At 40.2% G+C, this 21,899-nt stretch overlaps 1 protein-coding gene across 3 annotated transcripts in view; it reads right to left on the bottom strand.

Moving 5' to 3' along the window:
• The window catches only part of LOC108673625 (latrophilin Cirl), a 101,588-nt gene that overhangs the window by 5,138 nt on the left and 74,551 nt on the right, over nucleotides 1–21,899 (bottom strand). Inside the window, exons 3-7 of one of the 3 annotated variants that reach the window (XM_018161477.2) lie at nucleotides 11,523–11,629; nucleotides 6,031–7,824; nucleotides 5,583–5,901; nucleotides 1,898–2,066; nucleotides 428–1,055 (exon numbers count right to left, since the gene is read on the bottom strand). In XM_018161477.2, the coding sequence (XP_018016966.1) occupies nucleotides 428–1,055; nucleotides 1,898–2,066; nucleotides 5,583–5,901; nucleotides 6,031–7,824; nucleotides 11,523–11,629 (3,017 nt within the window). Of the gene's footprint in view, nucleotides 1–427; nucleotides 1,056–1,897; nucleotides 2,067–5,582; nucleotides 5,902–6,030; nucleotides 7,825–9,246; nucleotides 9,354–11,522; nucleotides 11,630–21,899 lie in introns of all 3 variants that reach the window. The other 2 variants (XM_018161476.2, XM_047881847.1) reach the window with 2 other exon arrangements.

Below are 21,899 nucleotides of genomic sequence, written 5' to 3'. Positions count from 1 at the left end.
ACCATCGTAGCAGATTTGCAGTCAACTGTCACGGCAGAAAGTTAGTTTCGACACACATTCCTTGCATTATGGTTTTAGAGAGGGAAAAATCAATGGAAAGCGCTAGAAGAAGATAGATGGAGCACACAGATTTTATATTCATTCCAGAGCCTCGTTAAGTTCCCTGACGCGAGAGTGAGATGAGGATATCAACTGACAAGCAGCAGATAAAATTGTTAATGGAATCAGTAAGTTCCTGCAAACACGAAAACGGGTGAAGAATTAAATAGGAAAGGCAGAGCAGCTGAGTTGAATAAATGGAAGAGGTACAGCGACCGAGTTGATACCAATATCCAGAGTTTAAATTACATTAATTCGGAATAAAAACCATTGATTAGATAAAGAAATACCTCATTCGACCAAAACATCAATGAATAAAAAAATCTACCTGACGCTATCAAATGAGTAGGTTCCATTCCATAGTAGTGATGGTGGTGCTGGTGTGGATGGTGCAAGGATGGACTAGGGGGCAATTGATGTAAGTGATGGTGAGCGCTTTTGTCGGAGGAGAGAGAGGATGACGAAGACAAAGATGTCGTGGTAGTAGCGGTGAATGAAAGTTGAGGTTGTGAAAAACACTGATGAGGAGGTGATGGTAGTGGTAGACATGGTGGTACTCGGGTGGTGGTTACTGATGACGCATTAGACAAGTTGCGATTGTGTTCAACAGACAAGCTGAGCGGCTGGTTGCAACCAGGTTGGTTGAGAATATCTGGTCCGGGCTGGTAAGTGTGGTGTAGGTTACCTACATGGTTGTGGTGATGCTGAAGAGGGTGAGATGATGACGTGGTAGAAGAAGATGAGGAGGAGGATGATCCGGTTGTGTTGTTGGTGCCGCTAGAGACTAGGTTTGTGTTGCTCGGATCAGTGTTGTTGTTGTTGTGATTGTTCGGGCTGTATGTTTGTTTGTCAGTGACGAAAACGTTGCGAAAAATTTGCGGAAACCAAGATGAAGGTTCGGACTCGTTGCTCGAAGAAGGGCTTGGAGACGTCCCAGCGGGGCAGCAACTGCGTACCTAACATACGACATTCACAGTTTATTACCTCACATGTTTTCAAGCAATGTTTTTTTCTTGTTACACTGATACATTTCTTTAATCATTAATTTCTCTTCACGGTAAAAAATTCATATCGCTTGTTTAGGCTAGGAAAATTTTCGGAATGAAGTCAAAGAAAATTGGGGTACGAATTAGTCTGAACTCCTACTTTGAAGGCATGTAAGAAGTCTCGATAACTATAAAAATATACGTCAGACTGTCAAATATACGTCAAGTCTCCTGATATGGTGGCAGAGCGGATTAACCAAACGTAAGGCAATCCACATCGGAAGTTGAATTCAAGAGTTAACCGTGAAATAAAAAATAACATTACTTTACTTATGTTATTTTAATGTAAATTCAGTTGATCAGCATGCCATGTCAAGGACAAAAAGCAGGCCACATTCGAAAGATGCAGGGACGAACAAAAAAAAGGGGTTTTTAAGTTGTGAAAATTACACCACTCAGTGTTTAACAAAAGATGAGCACAAGGAACAGAGCTACGAAGCAGAATTAATCATCATCAAATCAAAAACGAGCTCGTTCTAAACGCTTATGAACTAATCCAATTTATACTCTTTGGGTAAATGTATCACGTTCCATATTACCCCAAACCATGATAAAAAAATTCGCTCAAAGATTCTATTCTCGAATTCGAAACCAGCAAAAATGCCGTCGATGTCATAGCAATGCATGACATTTTTCGGCATCGATGTAACATCCGCTGCAGACAACAGTGTCTCAAAATATCAAAATCACTCAATGTGATAGAATTCTATTCGAATTACGGCAAGAAAAGCCTCGGTATGAGATATAATTACCTTTTGATTCCTGAAACAGTAGTAGGAGAGCACGAAGATGCCGTGCACTGCATTGAGCGCCCCAAAGGCGATGGCGAGCGCCAGCGTGGGGCGGTGAAGGTACAGCAAACCAAACGTCCACGTGAGCACCATGAGCACCAGCAGCGTCGTCGACCCTCGCAGCCAAACCCTGCAAACGAAGTCTACGTTACTTCTTGTTCTTCATAAAGTGGGGTAGATTAACTTGTGGCTAACGTTACTCCAAGTCAAGTCCTTCACAAAGCGGGTTAAATCTACCTCTTTGGTTAATAAACAAAATTTACAGGGCAATTGCGAAGTGAACAAATAAGCCATGAAATTATTTGAAGTAATTATTTATTAACAAATTTCAATTTAATCGTCTGTGTGTATATATGAATATCAATGTTGACACTACGTGATGATACTCGCATATGAAATTATTATATTATTATTATATTACCCATAAGTTTGAAAAACGTCCGCAAGAATACATACATAAAATTTCAAAGTTCTGTTGGATAGATTGCACTTGAAATGTTTACGTCGTGCATGTTATGATTCGCATAATTTCGGAAAAGGTAAAAAATCGACTGATAGAGCCCTCATAATTATTTGATCATAACAGCGATAAAAATTTTCTCCCCTCGAATAAAAAAGCTACAAAAAGTATATAACAACTCGATACAAGTTAGATCAGCGTGCATATACATAAAGAAGGCCTTTAAAAAAATACAATCAAGGGGTTTGGTTTATGATTAATTTAGACCATATATTGTGTAAAATGTAATTGGATACTTAATCGGTGAAAATTCCATCGCATTTACCATCGCATCCATCGCATTCCATCGCATATCAGACTTTTCATAGTTTATCAATGGAAGAATTTACGATTGAAAACCTTGAAATTGCAGGAGCAACATGATCATGGTGCATGAAGAAAAGATAAGACATTCACCTTTCATGAATTGTTTTCAACTAAGAAAGGTTGGCTCACCACACCAAATTTTTGACTAAGAACAGCTCAACGTAATTTTAATCGAGAATCGATAATTAGGTCTTATTAACTATATAAAATCTGGGTAAATTGACGGGCTTTTTCACGCTATGTTTACAGAACTCAACGATGCTCAAGAAGTTTTTTACCTACATTCAGCAAGAGAACTAACAATATAGAGCCTCAATTTGTGTTTCTCCGCAAGGCCCGCAAAAAATTTAATATGTGTGATCAATAAACCATTGCAAGAGACAACAAAAAATCCTTATGATAGCACCACCCATCAAGTCGAAGTCCAGCGGCGGTCTGGTTTTTGCGTTGCCCATTACAGTCATTTTTGTGTTGTTCGTATGCAAATGAGGGACTTGAGCTTAATTAGACACAGAGGAGAGAGACCAAGGAAGCTGTGCTACTCCCTCGCATGAGCTACAACAACGGTCTAGTGCTAGGCCTAACGAGGGATACAACTTGTCTCATAATTGAAGAATACAAGCCAGATATTGTGCCTTGAATACAGCGATGCGAGCTCGCCTTGCGCGACTGCCTATTAATGAAAGACTTTTCTGTGAAAATTCTGCTTTTAAAATATTTATTGACGGAAATCCATGAAAACCAAGCAAAGTGACATGACGAAGTCATCTCGAACTTTATTCAGGAAACTTTTTCACGAAGAAAGTTGAAAAAGAAAAGACTATGTTGAAATAAGAACCATTTCTCGACCGTAAAATCTCTCGTTATTTTTCTTCGTTAGAAATTGAAACGATGAAATATGCTCGGAAAATAGCAAGAGATTCAGCAGAGCCATAAATTGATCGCCGTAACCTGTTACCAAAATGCAGAGATAATTTATAGGGAGAGAGAACGTAGCCCGGAGCGAAGAGTCGCAAATAAATCATGTACAGGGCGAGTAAGAAATGTCATTCCTACCTCGGCCCGAACATCGGAGGAGGCGGCTCCGGGCTAACGGCACAAACCCCGAAGTTACGATAATCACACCAAGATGAGTTATTCATGTGTACTACAACTTGAATAACTCACGTATTACATTCGTAATACAAGTAAGCGATTATATTTTTATAAACCATTAAAGCGCAGATTAAATTGTTCGATTGAAGAACTGGAAAAAATAATTTTGCCAAGAAAAAACATAAGAATGAACAAATTGGGAATTGTTTTGTTCGCTGCGTTTTGAGCACATAGAGAAGTCAATGATCTTCGAGCACACCGAGGCAATTAACGATCAAGACAACACACGACGAACGATTAAGTAAACTGGGTAGCGTTTCTTACACTCGTGTCTTGGCGCGCTGGTGCAGCACGTTGCCCACGTAGCCGGCGCCCACCGTACCGCTGCAGGGGGCATGCACCCAGTAAACGAAGGGAGGGTGGAGGGTAAAGGGTAATAATAATAGGTGATAGGCAATAGGGCAGGGAGGGTGGGAAGAGGGACACCGATGACGTGAAGGAGGGAGAGGGACACCGATGACAGGGAGGAGGGAGGGACACCGATGACGAATATGGAATGGGAGACACCATCAAACAAAGGAAAGAAGATAAAAAAAGGTTTGTACAATAAACCGATTATAAAATGTGACGGACGGCAAGAGAAACGCCGATTACGTGAATGTAGATGAAATAGAATAACGCACACGGTTGAATAAACATGGAGACTTGAACGAAACAACATCAATAGAATGATAAAAATTCAAGACATCAAATGAAAAAATGGAAAATGACATCAAGGAAAAAATAGGTTAGAATTATGTTCGATGTTGAAGAGGGAAGGATGCAAGTCACAGAGCAGGGGCGTGCAGCCAAGGTAGCGGTTGGAGAGAGAAAGAGAAGTGATAGAATATAATATAAAATAGGTTAGTATAGCAATTAAAATTTCCGCCGTACACAATCAGGAGCAATCTTCTTATACCGTAGAATTTGACCTTGTTGAAGACAATTTGCATTTTTATTTTAATGTCAATTGCAAATGAACTTTTTTAAGTTTTCAGTAACACATTTACAACACGGCAAAATATTTACGATTGCTTCTGATTGTCATGGGCTATCACGAAGTCATTGCAAAGGAAACAGTGAACTACCTCTAAAAAGTATCAAATATGACTACGTACATGAGTGTTGCGAAGAGTAAATTTACTAAACACATCACACGTTATTCAAGTTGAAAAATGAGAGAAGCTTCTGGTAAGAAACCAAAGAATAATATTTCCAAAAACAATACAAATTGGAAATAAAATTTCGTTTGCATTGAATGAATTCCTTTAAATTTCCTCAGAAAAGTTCAATTTATTCTTATTCCTATTGAGATATTGATAACCTTCGCTTCATTCCCATTACAAGTCAGTATAGAAAGTAGTTTGAGACACCTTTGCTCGTGAGGTTTAAGTGCATTAACATATATAGTTGAATTATGGTGCAGCTTAGAAAAGTTCATATGAGATTCAATAACTACGGGATACAGAACGTGCAGAAGGAGCACATGTATCAGGGAATTTCGGTGAAGGGAGAAATGACTAAATACATTTTACAAAAATGAATACCTGTCGGTTCCAAATGGCTTTTGTGCATACGCCTTACATCGGAGATACAAGAACTTCATAATGGCACCAACACTTGGGGCAGCAACAAGTGAATTCAGATCTTAATTTATTACAAAAAAAATACGTAAGAGTTACTCACTTTGATGAGGCAAGGCGCGCCATCTCCTTGCTCTTTAGTGGGTCGTCGGGACTCAGTTTGCAAGTGTGCAGTAGCGCCGCGCCGAGCAAAGTGATGTGCACCACCAGCAGCGCCAACGCCGGTCCCACCAGCGAGAACACGAAATAATTATCTGTTCGTAACCAACAATATCTTTCAGTGCCGAAACTGAAAGGGTCAACGATAGCGGCAGCTGACACGACCAGCAGGGGCAGACCGTAAGCGATCGTATAGTGCCACCAGCGCAGCCGTAGTGACGTGTACTCGACCGCGCGAGCTACGCTCAGGTATAACTGCACTCCTGCACAGAAAATAATTGTTGGTTAATTATCTTGTGTCAACACTAACAGTATAAATGAATTTTTGTGTAAAATAATTCAAAGCAAAACATCTGAAACATCGAATTTGTTAGACTGGAACTATGACTGACCTTCCAGAGACACCCAAGTGAAGGCGGCCAGTATGGTGTAGTATAGAACTCCGGCGACCACTCCGCATAATATGGGCAAGTCAGTCCTCCAAATTCCGATTACGAAGACGAGTTCAGCAACGAGGAGACACACGCACAACTGATGGTGTATAGCAGAGCATGGAGTCGAGAGGCTTTTAAAAAGTGTGAACATCACCAAAGAAGCAGCCAAGCAAACGAGGCAGATGATGCATCCAGCGTAGACTATGACCCTCACATAAGATTGAGTGTCGACCGCCACGACGCTGGTTTGCTCTTCCATTATTACGGCGAAGTTCGTAAGATGATCGCATTCGCACGTGACGTGTGAGCGGTTGTGGAGAACCACCCTGCATCCTTCGTCACTCCAACTTGCGGTAGTGTAGTCCCAAAAAGCACATACTGGATTAGTGACGTTTTCTTGGCGTAACAACGAGAAGACAATAGTGACAGGTTTCGGCAACTGTATATGCCGTCCATGACCTAATGATGCTGACACAACTCGAGAGTTGACCATTCTAGTTACGTTGCTCCCAGACCAAGTTCCTAAAGCTTCATCGTACGGAGTGAGCAAATCTTCCAAATGCCGATACGTCAAGAACACGGCTTTTGTAGCACTACGTTCGCTGTTTTCCACAATTGCTTCTGGCGATAGAATAACGTTATCTGCGAACGTCCAGTCCAAGGCCTGGTCCTCCAAGGAAGGAAATTTCACGAAAGATCCATCAGCAGTCACGACCCTGGCGGACGCGAGCACGTGAGAGTCGTAATAAGCAGCTTGCGTGTCTCGGGGTAAAGCGTCGGCCAGAAGAAACGCAGCTTCTTCTAGTCCAACCATGAGCTGGGTGACAGCGTGTCGTCTTTCGTGAGGGGCAAGATCTCCCCATGGTCCCCCGATACCAGCGGCAAGCAGCGATGAGGCAGTCGATAAAGCATTGTTAAGCAGCTCTGTCACCAACGCCTCTTTCTGTCGTGCATCCGGAAAACTGGACACGTCTAGAGTCATGCGGCGAGCCAGAGTCGAGATGAGGCGGGCAGCCGTAGTGAGATCACCGCCGTAGAGAGCCTTATTGGCAGTGACGGTTGCAAGGTCGTCAGCGACCGAGAGAACAGCATCGTGGCTGCTGGCACGGGCTTCTAAAGCAGTAAGCCACGCGCTACGACATTCTCCTAAATCAGCGGGACCGGCCCAGCCAGATGGATAACATTTCCTTCTGGCCCAACCAGTAGCCCCTCCTGGGCATGACTGAACAGCAACGTCTCCTCCACGAGTCCAGTTCCAGTAGAGTCCTCGACCAAAGGAAGGCGGGCACCAAGGTAAATCATAAGTTGGGTCTGCATTACTTTGAAGCACAGGCGGACTTGGCGGAGAAATTCGAATCCTTTCTTCAGTTGTCGTGGACAGTGGGGTTGTGGTCACCGTGGGTTGAAGAGGTGCTGAAGTGGTTGTAGATGTGTTGTAAACTCCTCTTTCATCCAATGCTGCACTTCCTTTACTTCCAGCTCCACTTTCATTGTCGTCAGATGCATTCTCAGTTTTGTTAAGAGGTACGGGAGTGGTGATGACAGAACCAGCCTTAGAAGAACTAACAAGAGCACTAGTGGTAGATAGGGTGGAGGTAGAAGGCAACGTGGTGGATTGCGTAGTAGAAGTTGTAGAAGTTGATTCACTTCTGGAAGCATTAGAAGATAAAGTCGGAGGCAGGAACATCGGCGGTCTGCTACTGTACACGTCCCAAATCGGACGGGGTCGCGCCGTCGTCGTTGTCGTCGTGGCTGCGTGAAAAATACGACTGTCAGTTCTCCTACAGTGTTCAGAGGCACAAATTTATTCAATGCATGAATTAGAAAATAAAATTCTAAATGTAATCACTCTAGATAAGTTCATGCGGATAAAATCTCTAATATTCAAGAAAGAACTAGTCATTGAGTTGAAGTAATTTCACAGGTTTTTGATAGATGATCAAAATAAATATTTAAAATTTTATTCTTCATAACATAAGAACTTTTTACTTTTATTGAAAATAAAACAGAATGCATGAAATCGCATGTTTAAAAAAAAATTATCTCAAAGGTAGATCTGAGATTATTGCTGATTGATGATTGATGAACATTCCAAGCCATTGTCACTTCTAAAAACTCACTTAAAATATTAAAATGATTATGCAAAAGCCCATTTCCGTAAAACTCAATGCAAAATCTCCATGCTATGACAAGTGCATGCAATAAACAGGGAATAAAACCGGTTTTAGTGAAGTCTAAAGAGGCGTGAATGGCCGGCTACAGACACGCACCGCGGTTTATCATGCCCAAGACTCAGGCCGAGTAGCCATTAGTCTTCTAATCTTGTCTATCCAGGCACAATATAGGAATTTTAGCACAAGCTGCGAGTACGTTTCGACACAAAAATGAGCTCCGAGGATGCAAGAGCATTGGTCTTGAAAGAGGAGTCATCCTCGAAACTCGTTCACAACAGAGGTTAGAAGGCAAGGGTTCATTCCCATGCTAATGGTGTTACAGACTGCTTAGATAGAGCGACTCGACGCGCTAGATGCCATCACTTGGTCCTTCGCTTCTCAGGTACTTGAAGCTAACCCACGAGCCGTCCGTACTTGATAATTGCTTCATGTGATCAATTCATATTTCTCGGTTGATTATTTGAAAAAAAAATCAATAACACTTCACCTGAATATAGATACGCATAGATAGTTGATACTTGACAATGACTTATTTGAAATAGGCTTTATATTGAAATCCACATCTAATTTTGATAGACTTGTGAAGAAAAAGCTAATGAAAAAGCTAATGCTAATCAAAAAGCTAATGAATGAAATGAATGCGTGCATAACTAAAAACATGCCAAGTGCATCTGCTACATGTGTTGAACACTCGTGCAAAAATTTCCCAGTTAATACCATGAGATACGAAATACAGCGATGGCACAGGAAACAAGATCAGATAAAAGGAGCAAAGTATTGCATCAAGAAAAATGCCGAAAAACCCCTTCCAAGGGCCATGAAACCATTAGGAAATAATTTCCTGGCTTAAGGTTGGGGGAAATTGTAAAGCTAAAACGTCTCTAAATTTTTTTACACTTGCACTAAGACTTTTGTCACCTCAAGATATTTTCAGTCTTTCTTGATGCATGTTTATCCACGAATTTGAAAATACCGCAGAAAAGGACAGCAAATAGCCTACCTGTCTGGCAAGTGTACTGTGCCTCCAAGTACTTTCTAGTACCAGGACAACCATCGCCAAAAATGGCTGTCATGGCTTCGATAGTACATGAAGGTTTCCCATGGCAGCTTGAAATAGATCAAATAAGGGGAAGGTGAGTAGCAATGTTAAATTTAACACAGATAACGCAAAGTAGCTACAGTACAAACAGTACAAGTATTGGACACATATAAAGGTAAAAGATTACAAACTCACCAATATGTGTATAATGTTACATGATGGGCTACGGGGAAAAGGTTTGCTCCGTATGTGTGGAACCGAGGCGATAATGCGTTAATGCTTACAAATACGCGATTGTTAAAGTCCGAAAGATTAAACCTTTTGATTATAGCTCCACGTACAACGTTGCATGATAACACGGAGGAATAAATATTCCGACAAGTTTCAGAAAAAAGTAGATATAGACGAAATCAAAACAAATGAGAAGCGTTTAAAACTAATCATGTGACTCCGATTTAGAAACTGGAATTAAATGGACCAAAATGCAAAGGTGAGATTAAAATTACAAGTGAATGAAATGTGAATGCAAAGAGAATAACGATCTAAGTGAACGTACATATTAAAATTAAAATTGTAGATGAGCTATCAAATGTGATGGAACCGTGTTCTTTTGAATGGGAAAGAGCACAAACTGACGAAATGAAAAAAATTAATTTAACGGATTCTCATGATAAATGAAAGAAAAGATGGTGCAAACACTTGTAAGAAGCAGCAGAAGGCAAGAAATTAAGCATCTTCAAAACAACGGTCGACCAATTCAAGATAATCGCGGTGTTTTCGCTTAACAATGACCGGGATAAAAAAATAAATCTAAAAATGACCTTCTGCTGAATCTGAGTTGGAATATAGCTAAATGACTTGGCGAAGATCTGTGGTCGCTTCAGAATTTCTCAAGTTGACTTCATTATTCAGACAGACCTGAGTCGTAATTCAGAGCAGTGGCTTCGAGACAAACGAGAATAAAAGAGAGAGAAAGTAATTCTGGAGCAGAACTTGAGACTAGCATTGTGGTCGAGTTTGGCTCAGCTCCATTGTTGTGGCAATTATCGGGGTATCATCATTATCAGGAGGCATGATTGTGGAGTAGTAATTTTCTAGCGCCCCTGGCGGAGGCACCACCATTACCGCACCCACAACGGTCGTCGGCAAGACTCGTAATTGTACCCGAAAAGAACCGGCATCAGGAAACATCGAGGTTCATCGTTGGCGTAACGCATCACATGCATGCGTCTCGAAAGAGGTGGTAAGAGCGACGCAACAATTACATTGAAATATAAGGTGTTCCCATTCGGACATGACCTGCTGGAACTGCCCTAGTCTATGGCGTTCATTCCACACCACCACAGAGAAGTTAGCGCAGTAAACCAGACACACCGAATAGAAGATGAGATGGACGTGGCGAGAGGCGCGTATGTCCAGATTTATAGCCCCATGATACAGCGATTTGAGAGACGACGACAGGCACGATAAAATACGAGGCTTGCATGACACTGTCGTCTCCAACTCTACAAGTTTAACGGTTCTGTTCAAAAGCGAACTCCGGCAAGAACTATACACCTGTAAAGCATTGTTTAAAAGCAAGCTGTAGGGATACAATGCTGGTTACTCGATATGTACGCGAGTGGAATTCAAGTCAATTGTTAATAATTCGGCAAGAGAGGCGGGCAATCATCATTATCTCAGGATGAATTTAATCGGATACATAGAGATATTCTACAAAAGTCGAGCGAGAAAGAAAAGCAATCACTCTCGACAGTTTACACGGAAGTACGGTAGAAATTAGTCAAAGAACAGACGAACAACAACGCTTGATATAAATGGGAAGTTTTTATGTTCCGACCACATGCAATAAACATACGTAAGTGTTGACAAAGATGAAACAAGGAATGCAAAAGCATAACCGTATTTAGCACCAGAAGTATTTTGTCCAACTACTGTGACCCAAATGGGCAGAAAAATCCCATAAACCGTGTTAAACAATAAAAGACAAGGTAAAAACCGTTAGCAGCCTACATGCAGTCCGTACCATCAGTTAGTCTTGCACGCAGTCGGGACTCTAATAAGAATTACAAATCAGTGCTAAATGATCTGTAATTTTCACAAGCGGTAAGCGGTCACCAGAGATCATACGAACAGTTGTCAGTTAGCACAAACATTGCCCACAACTTATGTAGAGATTAGTAATTTTCGCACGCAATTAACGAAGAGTTGTGTGACAGGAGCGTGAGTAAACTGACCGACACCGCAGGAGTACTGCACTTCTATATACTTGACGGTGCCGGGACACGGGTCCCCGAAGACGTCGCTTGAAACTACTACTTGGCAACTCTCCCGTCCCGAGCATCTGTAAACAAGTATAAAAATAAAGGAAAATAACAAAAATATAATAATGAGGCATAAACAAAATCATAAAAATAACAACATAGGGTACACAAAAATCACAAAATTGGATCAAACACATAAAAAAATCAAATGCAATGACGAATCCCAAAAAAAAAAACATGTCAAAAAAGGCAAAACTGAATATTAATTACATAAAAACATCATTTTGATGGAAAAAATCAAATAAAAACAAAGCAGTACCAAAGTCGGCATTCACGATTGCTCTGTAAGAGCGACGTTCTTCTTGAGTAGGCGCGCGGTAGGGCATAATTAAACACAATTCCTTTAGCCTGAATTCATATTGATATCTGATGTATTTAATGAACATATGGAGCCCATAGTCATGGTTCTCTTCACCTAAATCCGTCATTTGTTAGACAATCCAGCAATAAATTCATGAAGGGACGGCGGTAACGCTCGAATAACGCAGGTCGTTCATCTAAGGTTAGGTGAGCTTGATTACGTGCAGCTTAGTTTGAGGCTACTAACTAAGCTAAAGATATGTGTATGGGGCAATTAAATGCAATATAATTAAGCTCAACCACTTATGAAATTCATCACAAAATTGGAGGTATATCATCCTGTGAGATATTCTAGAGGAGTTATTCAAGAGAATTTTAGTTGGTTCCGTTGAAGCAAGTAGAAAGAAACTTCAAAGCAAATTACTCCATGGTACTCCACCAAATATTGCTGGAGTACCATCATTCAAGTCAATCTCGAGAAACGAGAGAATTTTAATTCGTACCGCTAAGCAAGTTGAAATAAATTTCAAGTCACTTCACGTTAAAAATACTTGTATATCTGCACGATAGACAATTCAAAGGTAAAAGAATCAAATGCTGTAAAACTTTCTCGCCTCGTATCACAATGTTCAGTACAAAAAAAAAACTCCCAATGCGAAAAAAACAAAAAAAAAATTCCGAAGCACATTAAAGGAGGTGGGCCATAAATAATCTTTTAATGCAATTAAGACCCGACGCGATGCGCCGTAATAATAACGTCCATCTGAATGTATTTCAATACGATATCTCTTAACAGACAGCAGTTTCATGACACGAAACAATTAATATTATCGAAGATACAACCAGCTCTAAAAATCAAATAAATATGACTAGGAAGGAACAGAAAGCTACAACTAATTTTCGCTGTTCATGCACATTGCAGAGACGTATTCATGCTCACAAACCTACTCTAAAAGGCTCAAGAATTAACCTGAAATAAATAAGAGCAGAGCGAAGTGGAAAGAAGCAGGACTTGGGAGCCCCAGTTAGCAATTAGTTCCTAGAGGATGATACTGGCCTCGGCGGTCGATAAAACACTGAACTGTATAAGTAATTCCCGCAAGATTAATGGCGGTAGCGACAACAAGCCCCCAACACTCACAAGCTAAATTCACTTATTGCGAGCCTCGAAGAAATAGTATAGGAAGGAGTAAGAATCCAACATGATTGCATTCAAGATTTACCTCACCGTCATGCCCAGAAAGCAGCACACGCACGGCAATGCTATAGCTATGGGCATGAATAACACCGAGTTTTTCCAAGCACCGTGATAAATAACTACCAGATTCTCGAGTAGATTAAGCAGATTAATTAGTGGCGCTGTGGATAGATTTAGGAGTTGTTCTACACAGCAAGAGTCGTTAATTTAGAGACGACGTTTAAGGCTGGCCTCGTCTTGCAGAGCCTTTGCCCTGATTGGCTGCTAATGAACACAACGAAGATTGATATTACCTAAAGTAGAGCTACCGTTATTTCAATGGAACAAACGGTGACGGGAAGAGCGCCTAAATTAAAGTACTATATGATTGAATAAAGAAGCTTGCGTATATTAATAATCATCAGGTATCTGCCGTCAAAATCAAATATTCTAAAAAAAACGACAAACTCGGTGAGCTGGAAACAATTAGCTACTTCATTTACATGCAAATCTTTAGGTTTATCGCTATCATTTAGCTCCCATGAGCGGTAATTATAAATAATACAAGAAATTTCCTACAATCTAATGGTCCGAGTCAACGATGCATGTACACTTCTTCCGTTAGTAAGAACGGACCGTAATTTACGTGTGTAATGAGAAAAGACCTGAAGGAGTCCGGAGGCCTCAAGTTGATCGTGATGATCATCATAGGTACCGTAAGTACTGAACGCTAAGTGAAATATTACTCTTAGAGATGAGATTGCTTCGCTTGAATACCATATTGTCAATTGTTCAGAAAGTTCAAAAACCAATCGTCTACGGTCTGATTCCTCAATTGAGAATAATAGCATAAGTTAGTAGTCGATTCAATAGATAAGGTTATGCTGAACTTTGATCGCTACTTTCTCCTGGGTACAGATTACGTTCAAAAAGTGAAATTCTATTCAAAGTTTTCATTTGCCGAGTTCAAATCAATGAGAGCCTGATGCAGGTTTGTGGGTGGCCACATCAAGAGAAATTACACAGTAGCACAAAATAATGACCTTGCCTATCAGTGGATGTACCTATAATAGAAATACCTCGTAACAAAGTTGAAACGTCGTTTGCATGAATAAAAGCAATGATCATGACGAGAGATTAGGGAACGACAATACTGGAACGAGCAGCAAAGTTGTAACGACTACCACAGAATCGGCTATAAGCGCCTAAGCAATTTTCTTTTATTATGGTCACGGTCGATACGAAGTACTGCAGCCATAGCGAACTCGTCGCACCTGCGATACATGCAAGGCTCGATGATGGACGAACGTGGGCAGTTGTTCCAACAACTGAAATAATTGCAGGACGGTATAATCAGCCTGGTTTCTTCAAATTGATTTTCTTTAATAACACATATATTAGACCATGTCCATTACATAAAATATGGAAGGAGGGGATGACATCCAATTTAGCGTACACACGGACGCATCGACAAACATTACAAAATAATTTATCGTCAAAGTAAGAAGAATATTTTCATGGGTGCACAACAACAACATTCAATATATGCTTTAAAAATTTCAGAGACACAATAGATTGCACGCGAAAATTATCTAAGCTTTTCTAAGCTACGACAAATTAGATCCTGAACAGTACTCGCTCCTGTCTGGTTATCGTCAATAGCTTTATTAGGGGAAACTCATTAGTAAAGATCAATTTACGTGCGGCAATGGTTGTCTGTTTGATGAATTTAGTGATAATTCTTGTTACACAATTTTCTTTTTGAATTTTACTATCACGTTGGTTAGAGCGTCTCACTTATTTTGAGTCGCACCCAAACACAAAATGATCACTAAAATCACATATCTCCTTTTACAGTTAAAAATTACACGAAGAATTTGAAAAAAATAAGTAGGATCGCCGTGGCCAATGAAGCGGAATCAATAGTAGAAGGATTTTTTTAACACCGTCGCTTCTTTGTATCGCTGCCATGAACAGTTGGAACCGCAAGCAATTCAAAAACTATCCCACAGTCCTTGTAATGCGAGTAAAATTCTAAAGTGTAGGATACCCTTCCTACCAGCATGATACTGTACGCAACTCATTCATTGCCTACACCCACTTAACACCTAATCACAATACTAATCTTTTGTGCACCGGGACAATGGCCTCTATTGATTAGAGGCTTTAATCGGTTATTTCACAGGCTCACGATGAGCCTGTTAAGTTTTTTGTCAAAGGATTGCGGGGCACAAATGACCCGGATCAATAAAGAATTGAATGTCTGAATAGAATCTACCCTCGAGCGGGGAAATTCCCTCGCGAGCTTCAATTGCTGCCCACTGGGTGTGAATAAGTCCTGGAGATTTAAACGTGAATTAAGCAGAGCGGAATTAGAGTATAAATCCCGACCCGCATACAATGATTAGTGCCAAAAGAAAATGCAGTTAATAATACAGCACCCATAGAAACATAAAATGGCAATAAAATTCTCGAAATAAACCCAAATTTCATTGTAAATATATCGTTACTCGAGTGGAGAGCATTTCAAACTCATGTCGACGCAAAGTTAAATCATATAACATGCGAGTCAATCACCATTATAAGTGCATTCACGGCATTTCTTTATAACAAAGTCGACTCGGTTTTAATAAGATGGTGCCAGCCAGCGCGCCTGCAACAAATTAGAGAGACAGTAACTGACTAAAGGTTCGGAACAAGAACCTGCTGATACACAAAAAGCTGAAATTTTTTAATACAAAACTGAAAATTGTGTAATGTGAGAGAGACATCCAGCAGAATACGAGATGTCCTCACGCACAGGGCTAGACGAGGCGATGCAGGCGTGTTCTCTCGGCGAGGCGAGCATGGCGCAGTCGATCGCTCGACCGAGAGCCTCAATACTCGCCTTATGAGGGTCATTTCAGACCTTATGATGAGCTCTAATACCAGACAACTCGATACCAATTACCCAATCATTCGAGTTATACCTGCTCTATAACGAAAATGTCCCTGAGCAGGAAGATAGACATGATTCCAACACAGACAAAATAGCTAAGCCTTCTCTCAGCTCCAGGAAGCGGCTCTACAGCCGAACGTGTACGAGGCAAAGAGGGTGATTTTGAAAGAAATTTTATCGTTTATTAATATTGAATCAGCTAGCGGTAGATTTTGTGGCATTCTTCCTTACGGCTCAATTTTTCTGATACGTAAAAAATTATTCGGAAAAAATTTGATAAAATTGGTGTAATTTGTGAGTGCGCTTTGGAAATTAGCCCAATGTTAGCCCCAATGAACGACAAAGCGATTAGAACATCTTACTTAGTTATCTGATTATTAGAATTATTGGGAATGTATCATATTCCAATACATTCTTTCTCGAGTCAATGTTCATATGTGTCGTTATTATAGTACAACAAAATTTTGATCTGAACGTTAAACGTAAAAATTGGATTTGGCGAATCGTTAGACATATTCAAAATATACTAATTTTGAGCGCTAATAACGCGTTAGAACCATAGGAAGCATACAATCTTATGGCCGTATTACTATGCATGACCAGCAAATTATCCAGGTTTAGGGATGAAGCAACAACATAAAAAATGGCACGACGACCGAGCAAGAATAGAGGGAGCTCCCTCCAACGTATCGGCTGCCGTACTCTCAAGCACTCATCCGCACGACCGTCTTTATAATTACAATCATTTGGACACCTTCAGACACGCATTGTTATAGCGGCGGGTTTTTCTTAGATGCTTCGCAGAGATATTTTTTTAATACGATTTTTTTATACGGAATGTGATACCTTCATCACAGGTGGGCGATTAGAACTTGCATTGCGAAACAAACGGAAAGCGAAAGTGAAACAGAAGTGGGCAGCAAAACTTACATTCAATTAACAAGCTTAATTCATATGCACCTCTGCTAATGGACTCGAGTTTAATGAGAAGTAAAATTGGCATGTTTGGAATAGACCTTATTTTCTCAATCTGAAAGCACACAACGGTCAAATTCGAACCGAAGTGAACACATAATTGACTGACGTGCAACGCGTTAATATCACGCAACGCGTAAGAATCTTCACTATACGCCCGATGCAAAAGAGCAGGTCGAATGTTGGCAGGAATGCTCATTCAGAAATTTCGAAAGAATAATAATTTTGTTTTATATAAAATTAATTTAGGCTAGTCTGGTTCGTGCGATCACTAGTGTGTGTTGCTAGTTCGGCTCTAATTTTTTTAGGGGTGAACAAGGTATGGCGCTTTCGCTTTCTGATATAATGAAGCAAAGCAAATCAGAGAAAGTGGCTCGACATCTTTGCATGAGCGCGAGAAATTTGTGCGACTTCAGCAAAAGTATGAGTGAAAACAGGTCGACCAAATGGCTGAAACAATACACGAATTAGGCTCCCATTTCGAATTCAAGCATGAATTATATATTGCACGTTAGTAAAGTACATACAGAGCACGTCCAGCGCACGCGTGTTGTGTTATTTTTCTTGCGTGGTAGACAGGACCCTTAATTGTATTAGTATTTCTGCTTTGTAGTTAACATGTAAATATTCCATGGCGCTTGTGCGTGCACGAATAGTCAGTTATCTTATGAACGACTGAGTCTATACATGAGGCGACAAGGAAATCACGTAATCCCAAAAATCACAATGGCCTCCAAGATATTTTGAAAATGTGTGGATTTTTCCCTCGCTAGTAAATAAGCTGAACGCTCTAGATTGACATTCGTTGAGATAGAGTTTGTCAATCACTGTCAATAATTGAAAACGGCTGCTGAGTCATAAGCGTATGAGTAACAACCACAAAAGTTTATTCACGTGTACGAGTGAATTGATCATAATCTTTCTTCCTATGTAATTTAAACGTGAAATTAATCGGCAAGGTGGGAAAATTTATGGAGATTGGAAAAGAAATCATGAAAGGTCAAGCGAAGGAACTCCTGCACAACAAAATTACTAATACTTAAAAGTGCATGAAGACAGACTGTAACCTTCACCAGCCAGTACGACAGAAATCTTCCCTGGCCATGAAGGCCAGGCAATTGCAGTGAGATGCGATAGTTAAGATAAAATCCTTGAGGGAATTCAACGATAACTTTTGAACATGTCGTCGTGCAAGGAGCTCTTCCGTCTCGCAGCGCGGCTAATAATCGCAACTTGGCAGCAGAACTAATTTACGCGGAAGCCAACACGTTTCTGGATATAAAAGTTGAATGTCATACGAAAAATAAGAAGCTAAAAGTGAGAGGCAGAGGAATCTTTAGTTCACGTCAGTTACGAGATATAATTTTTAAACCACTAAAACCTGCTCAAATTAATTAGATTGAGAAGTTCAAGTTTTCGATGAATTTTATTCGAAATTTCACACGAAACGCAGAAAAACAAATCCACGTGATTATTTAAAAAATATTGACAAACCTGCGACATGATGGTGTCACAGTTGGGTAGGCATTAGAAGAAACGCCATTGAAAATGAGTAAGACATGCGACAAAATCTGGCTTCAAGCTAGACATATTATTTTGAACAAAACATAGGCTGCGAAAGTCTTACTTTTATTTCAAGGGGAGAAAGAGAAGTGAATGTGCGCATATGTGCATGGGAGAGGAGAAAATATCAGTTGAGCTGAACAGCTGTTCGTTTCGTCCAAGACCTGGCGTGCGCTATAGTGACAATAACCTAAGCCGTAACGCCGAAAGCAACGACCATCGATCGCATTACCGAAGAAATTCTCGCGACTAGCATGAACTCTTCAGATCGTTTGCCTGCAATCGTGTGGATCGCCACGCCACGTTCACTTTTTTTTCTCCTCAAATAAAATGAAACTTTTGCAGGACCATCCTTAAAATGAATGATTTGCGGTCAGGAATGTCGCACTGTCACGCAAATTTTCAAGATTCTCTAATATTCTGAAACTTGTGAATGTAAAAGTTAATATTTACCGTAAAACATTTCACATGAAAGAGGAAATGATATGATAAAAAAACAATCGCACTAAACTAAATAAAAAGAGTTGACCGACTCCATACAGGAATGGTTAATAATACCAGTGAAAATATAGATGCGTGGATGGATACACCATCAAAGTAAAATTCTAATCAAATTTTTTTTAGTGTCACATGGCCACGGATGAATGTTTTTCCAAAAAGCCAAAATGATAGGCTTAAGGCATGACGATGCTTATTCGCCTCTTACCTTCATCCCGGGAAACCATCCCCTATCAAAATTATACAAGAATTATCCACGTTCGTCAGCCAGCAGACATCAGGAATTGCCAGCCCAAACTTGGTATTGAGATTTCACCGACGCTAAGAGTTTAAAAGACAGAAGAAGACAACGCAATGCTTGCCCTGCGACCGTGCACTCGATCACACTAGATGTCATCAGCGATAAGCGTTTGGGTCCTGTAAAATCCACAGTCGTGATCAGAGAAAGTCCTACGAACTTGTAAGTTTTTTTGCGTGTATGAAGAAATCAGAATCGTTGCACGAAAATAAGAAGAGGCTTTGAAAGAAATTGGACGGAGGACAGCTTTTCGCATTATTAAACGTTGTGACCAATAGATAAAATGTACTTAAACATTAAATGTTATGCGCCAATAATTACCGTCATAGAAGCAAAAGGGAAAGCTGAGCGACTCGGCAAGGTACAAGGACGAGGACTATGACGGGATACAGGCTGAAGCAAATATTCTAGAGAGAAACTATTAACAAATAATGAATGATTTTAGTTCCGCCATTGCATCGTCGACATTAATATTGCGATCAATGAATGAGGTGACAATATATTTCCCACTAACATTATATTCATCCGGAATTCTTAGTATATTTAATTTTACATTGCTGCTTCCCTCTGAGCGCAAATTCAATTCTTAAGTCTGACAATCATTCAGAGAATAATCGAGCAAGCATTTCCTTGACGACAATCATTTTCAACTTCAAGCCATGGCTCGACCAACAAACCATGGATATACGCTACTTTGAAACTCCTTGCGTTCATCTCTGCAGGAGAATAAGAGACGTCTGCTCCGAGAGCTCCCAGCCTGTATCAGCTAGGAGGAGTTATAATGAGACGGAAGTGTCAAAACAAAGTTAGAGTTCGTGCAGGTGTGCAGGGCAGGGCCGAGTTTCGTGAGACATTCAGGTGAGTTACATGCAATCCATCCTTCGTGTAGCGTGCACACTCGGGCGCGCAAGAAAGAGTGTCGTCCTAAAACACAGCTAGCAAATGAATATAGAAAGCCTTGTTTTAGCGGTAGAAGTGTTGGATAATAAATTCGTTACTTTAGAGGTTTTTTAGTGATTAGTTAGGTGATGGTTGTCGCAGTTCGTCATGAGCAAAGTGACGTAAAACAACAAGGGAGTGTCAGCTTTGTGCCTTGTCGAGGAGTTTAATAGAAATCCTGACTGAGGAGACGTAAACGTGACGGTATACAGCTTACATTTACCTCGGAGGTACAAATTTCGATTTCAAGTTAAGTAGGTTTATTTCGATAACAGATAGGCTGGAGCCTCTGTTATCGAGTAAATAGTTAAATTTACAATTGGAGTTAATTTAATTACGTCTCATTGCTGGGTATGGTTTGCATAGTACGTTTGGTTATCTCACAATAAGCGAGATACTTGGAAGACCCAAATATTTTAGCCAGCAGATATGTAGCAAAACTACGGGAGTAAAAAAAGTACTTGAGGTTTTTCCCCCGTAAGCAAACGCTGCTTATTATATCGAGGGCAGTATACATTTTAATATCGCTTCTCCACACGTTTCACAGTGGGAACTAAAATTACGATTATGCATTGGATAACAAAATGATAAGAGTTTTAAAAATTGGAAGCCGGGTTATTGCATCGGCAAGCTCAAATTCTTTCCTAGCAATGAAAGCAAGGATGCAAGCACATACGAGACCCATTATATAGTTCGTTTGTGCGAAGCTGAGAGAGTGAAGACACTACAGCGAAAAGAATGCATTTACGGAACAGACGCGTCAGGAATGATTGGCAGTCTACTTACACGGTGTGCCACAATTAACGGCTGCCAGCTGTGTCGAATTAATAAACGCCTCTCACCGTGTGTGATCCACGACATAAAAACGCTGTCCCGCCATATGATCAGGAATAAATGAGATCCTTTTATGGGAAGCCCCATCAAACGGGAAGCGTCGAAGCAACACAAAATACTAAACAAAAGAACTGAAGAGCGACCCGAGTGTGATCTTGTCAAGTTCCACATGCTCCGTACTCGACGCATTCTTGCCAGGTATAGAACATGAAGAGCGCAATTTTATGGCCAGTCCGCAGACTCGGGTGAATAATATTATAATGATTATATACAATATTATGATTATTATTTATGATATTATGATGATGCAGCTGGGCAGTAGCGGCCACTGGTAACGAGAAAACTATGTCAATCATTAGACAAGTTGGAAGAAATATATTTTTAACGAATGGACGACAATGATCAAGAAGTTGAATAAAACTAATATCAATCTGTAATTTGCTTAATTTTGGTTTAAAACCAATTTTTGTACTCTCCGACAACTGAGTACAAGAGAATGAAAAGAATTCAAATAAAGTCCTCCAGTAACAATACTTGCTACATAGGAAACGTTCACTAGAATTTATAAAAATTCTATAATTCCAAATTATAGAATTCTACAATTTCAATATCTTATTGTAGAGGAGCAAAGACAGACTTTTATAGACGAGTCATCCCAATATATACGATAACAAGCCAATTATCGAGAGGAAAATATCGACAACAATATACTTTTATAGCTCGAGCGTCTCGGACTAATTAGGGAAGGAATAGAAATACATTCGCTTT

Source organism: Hyalella azteca, unplaced genomic scaffold, assembly GCF_000764305.2.
Source record: "Hyalella azteca isolate HAZT.00-mixed unplaced genomic scaffold, Hazt_2.0.2 contig8990, whole genome shotgun sequence".
Lineage (NCBI taxonomy): Eukaryota > Metazoa > Arthropoda > Malacostraca > Amphipoda > Hyalellidae > Hyalella > Hyalella azteca.
The sequence above is the reverse complement of the archived record's forward strand: the minus strand, read 5'-3'. Positions and strand labels throughout refer to the sequence as shown.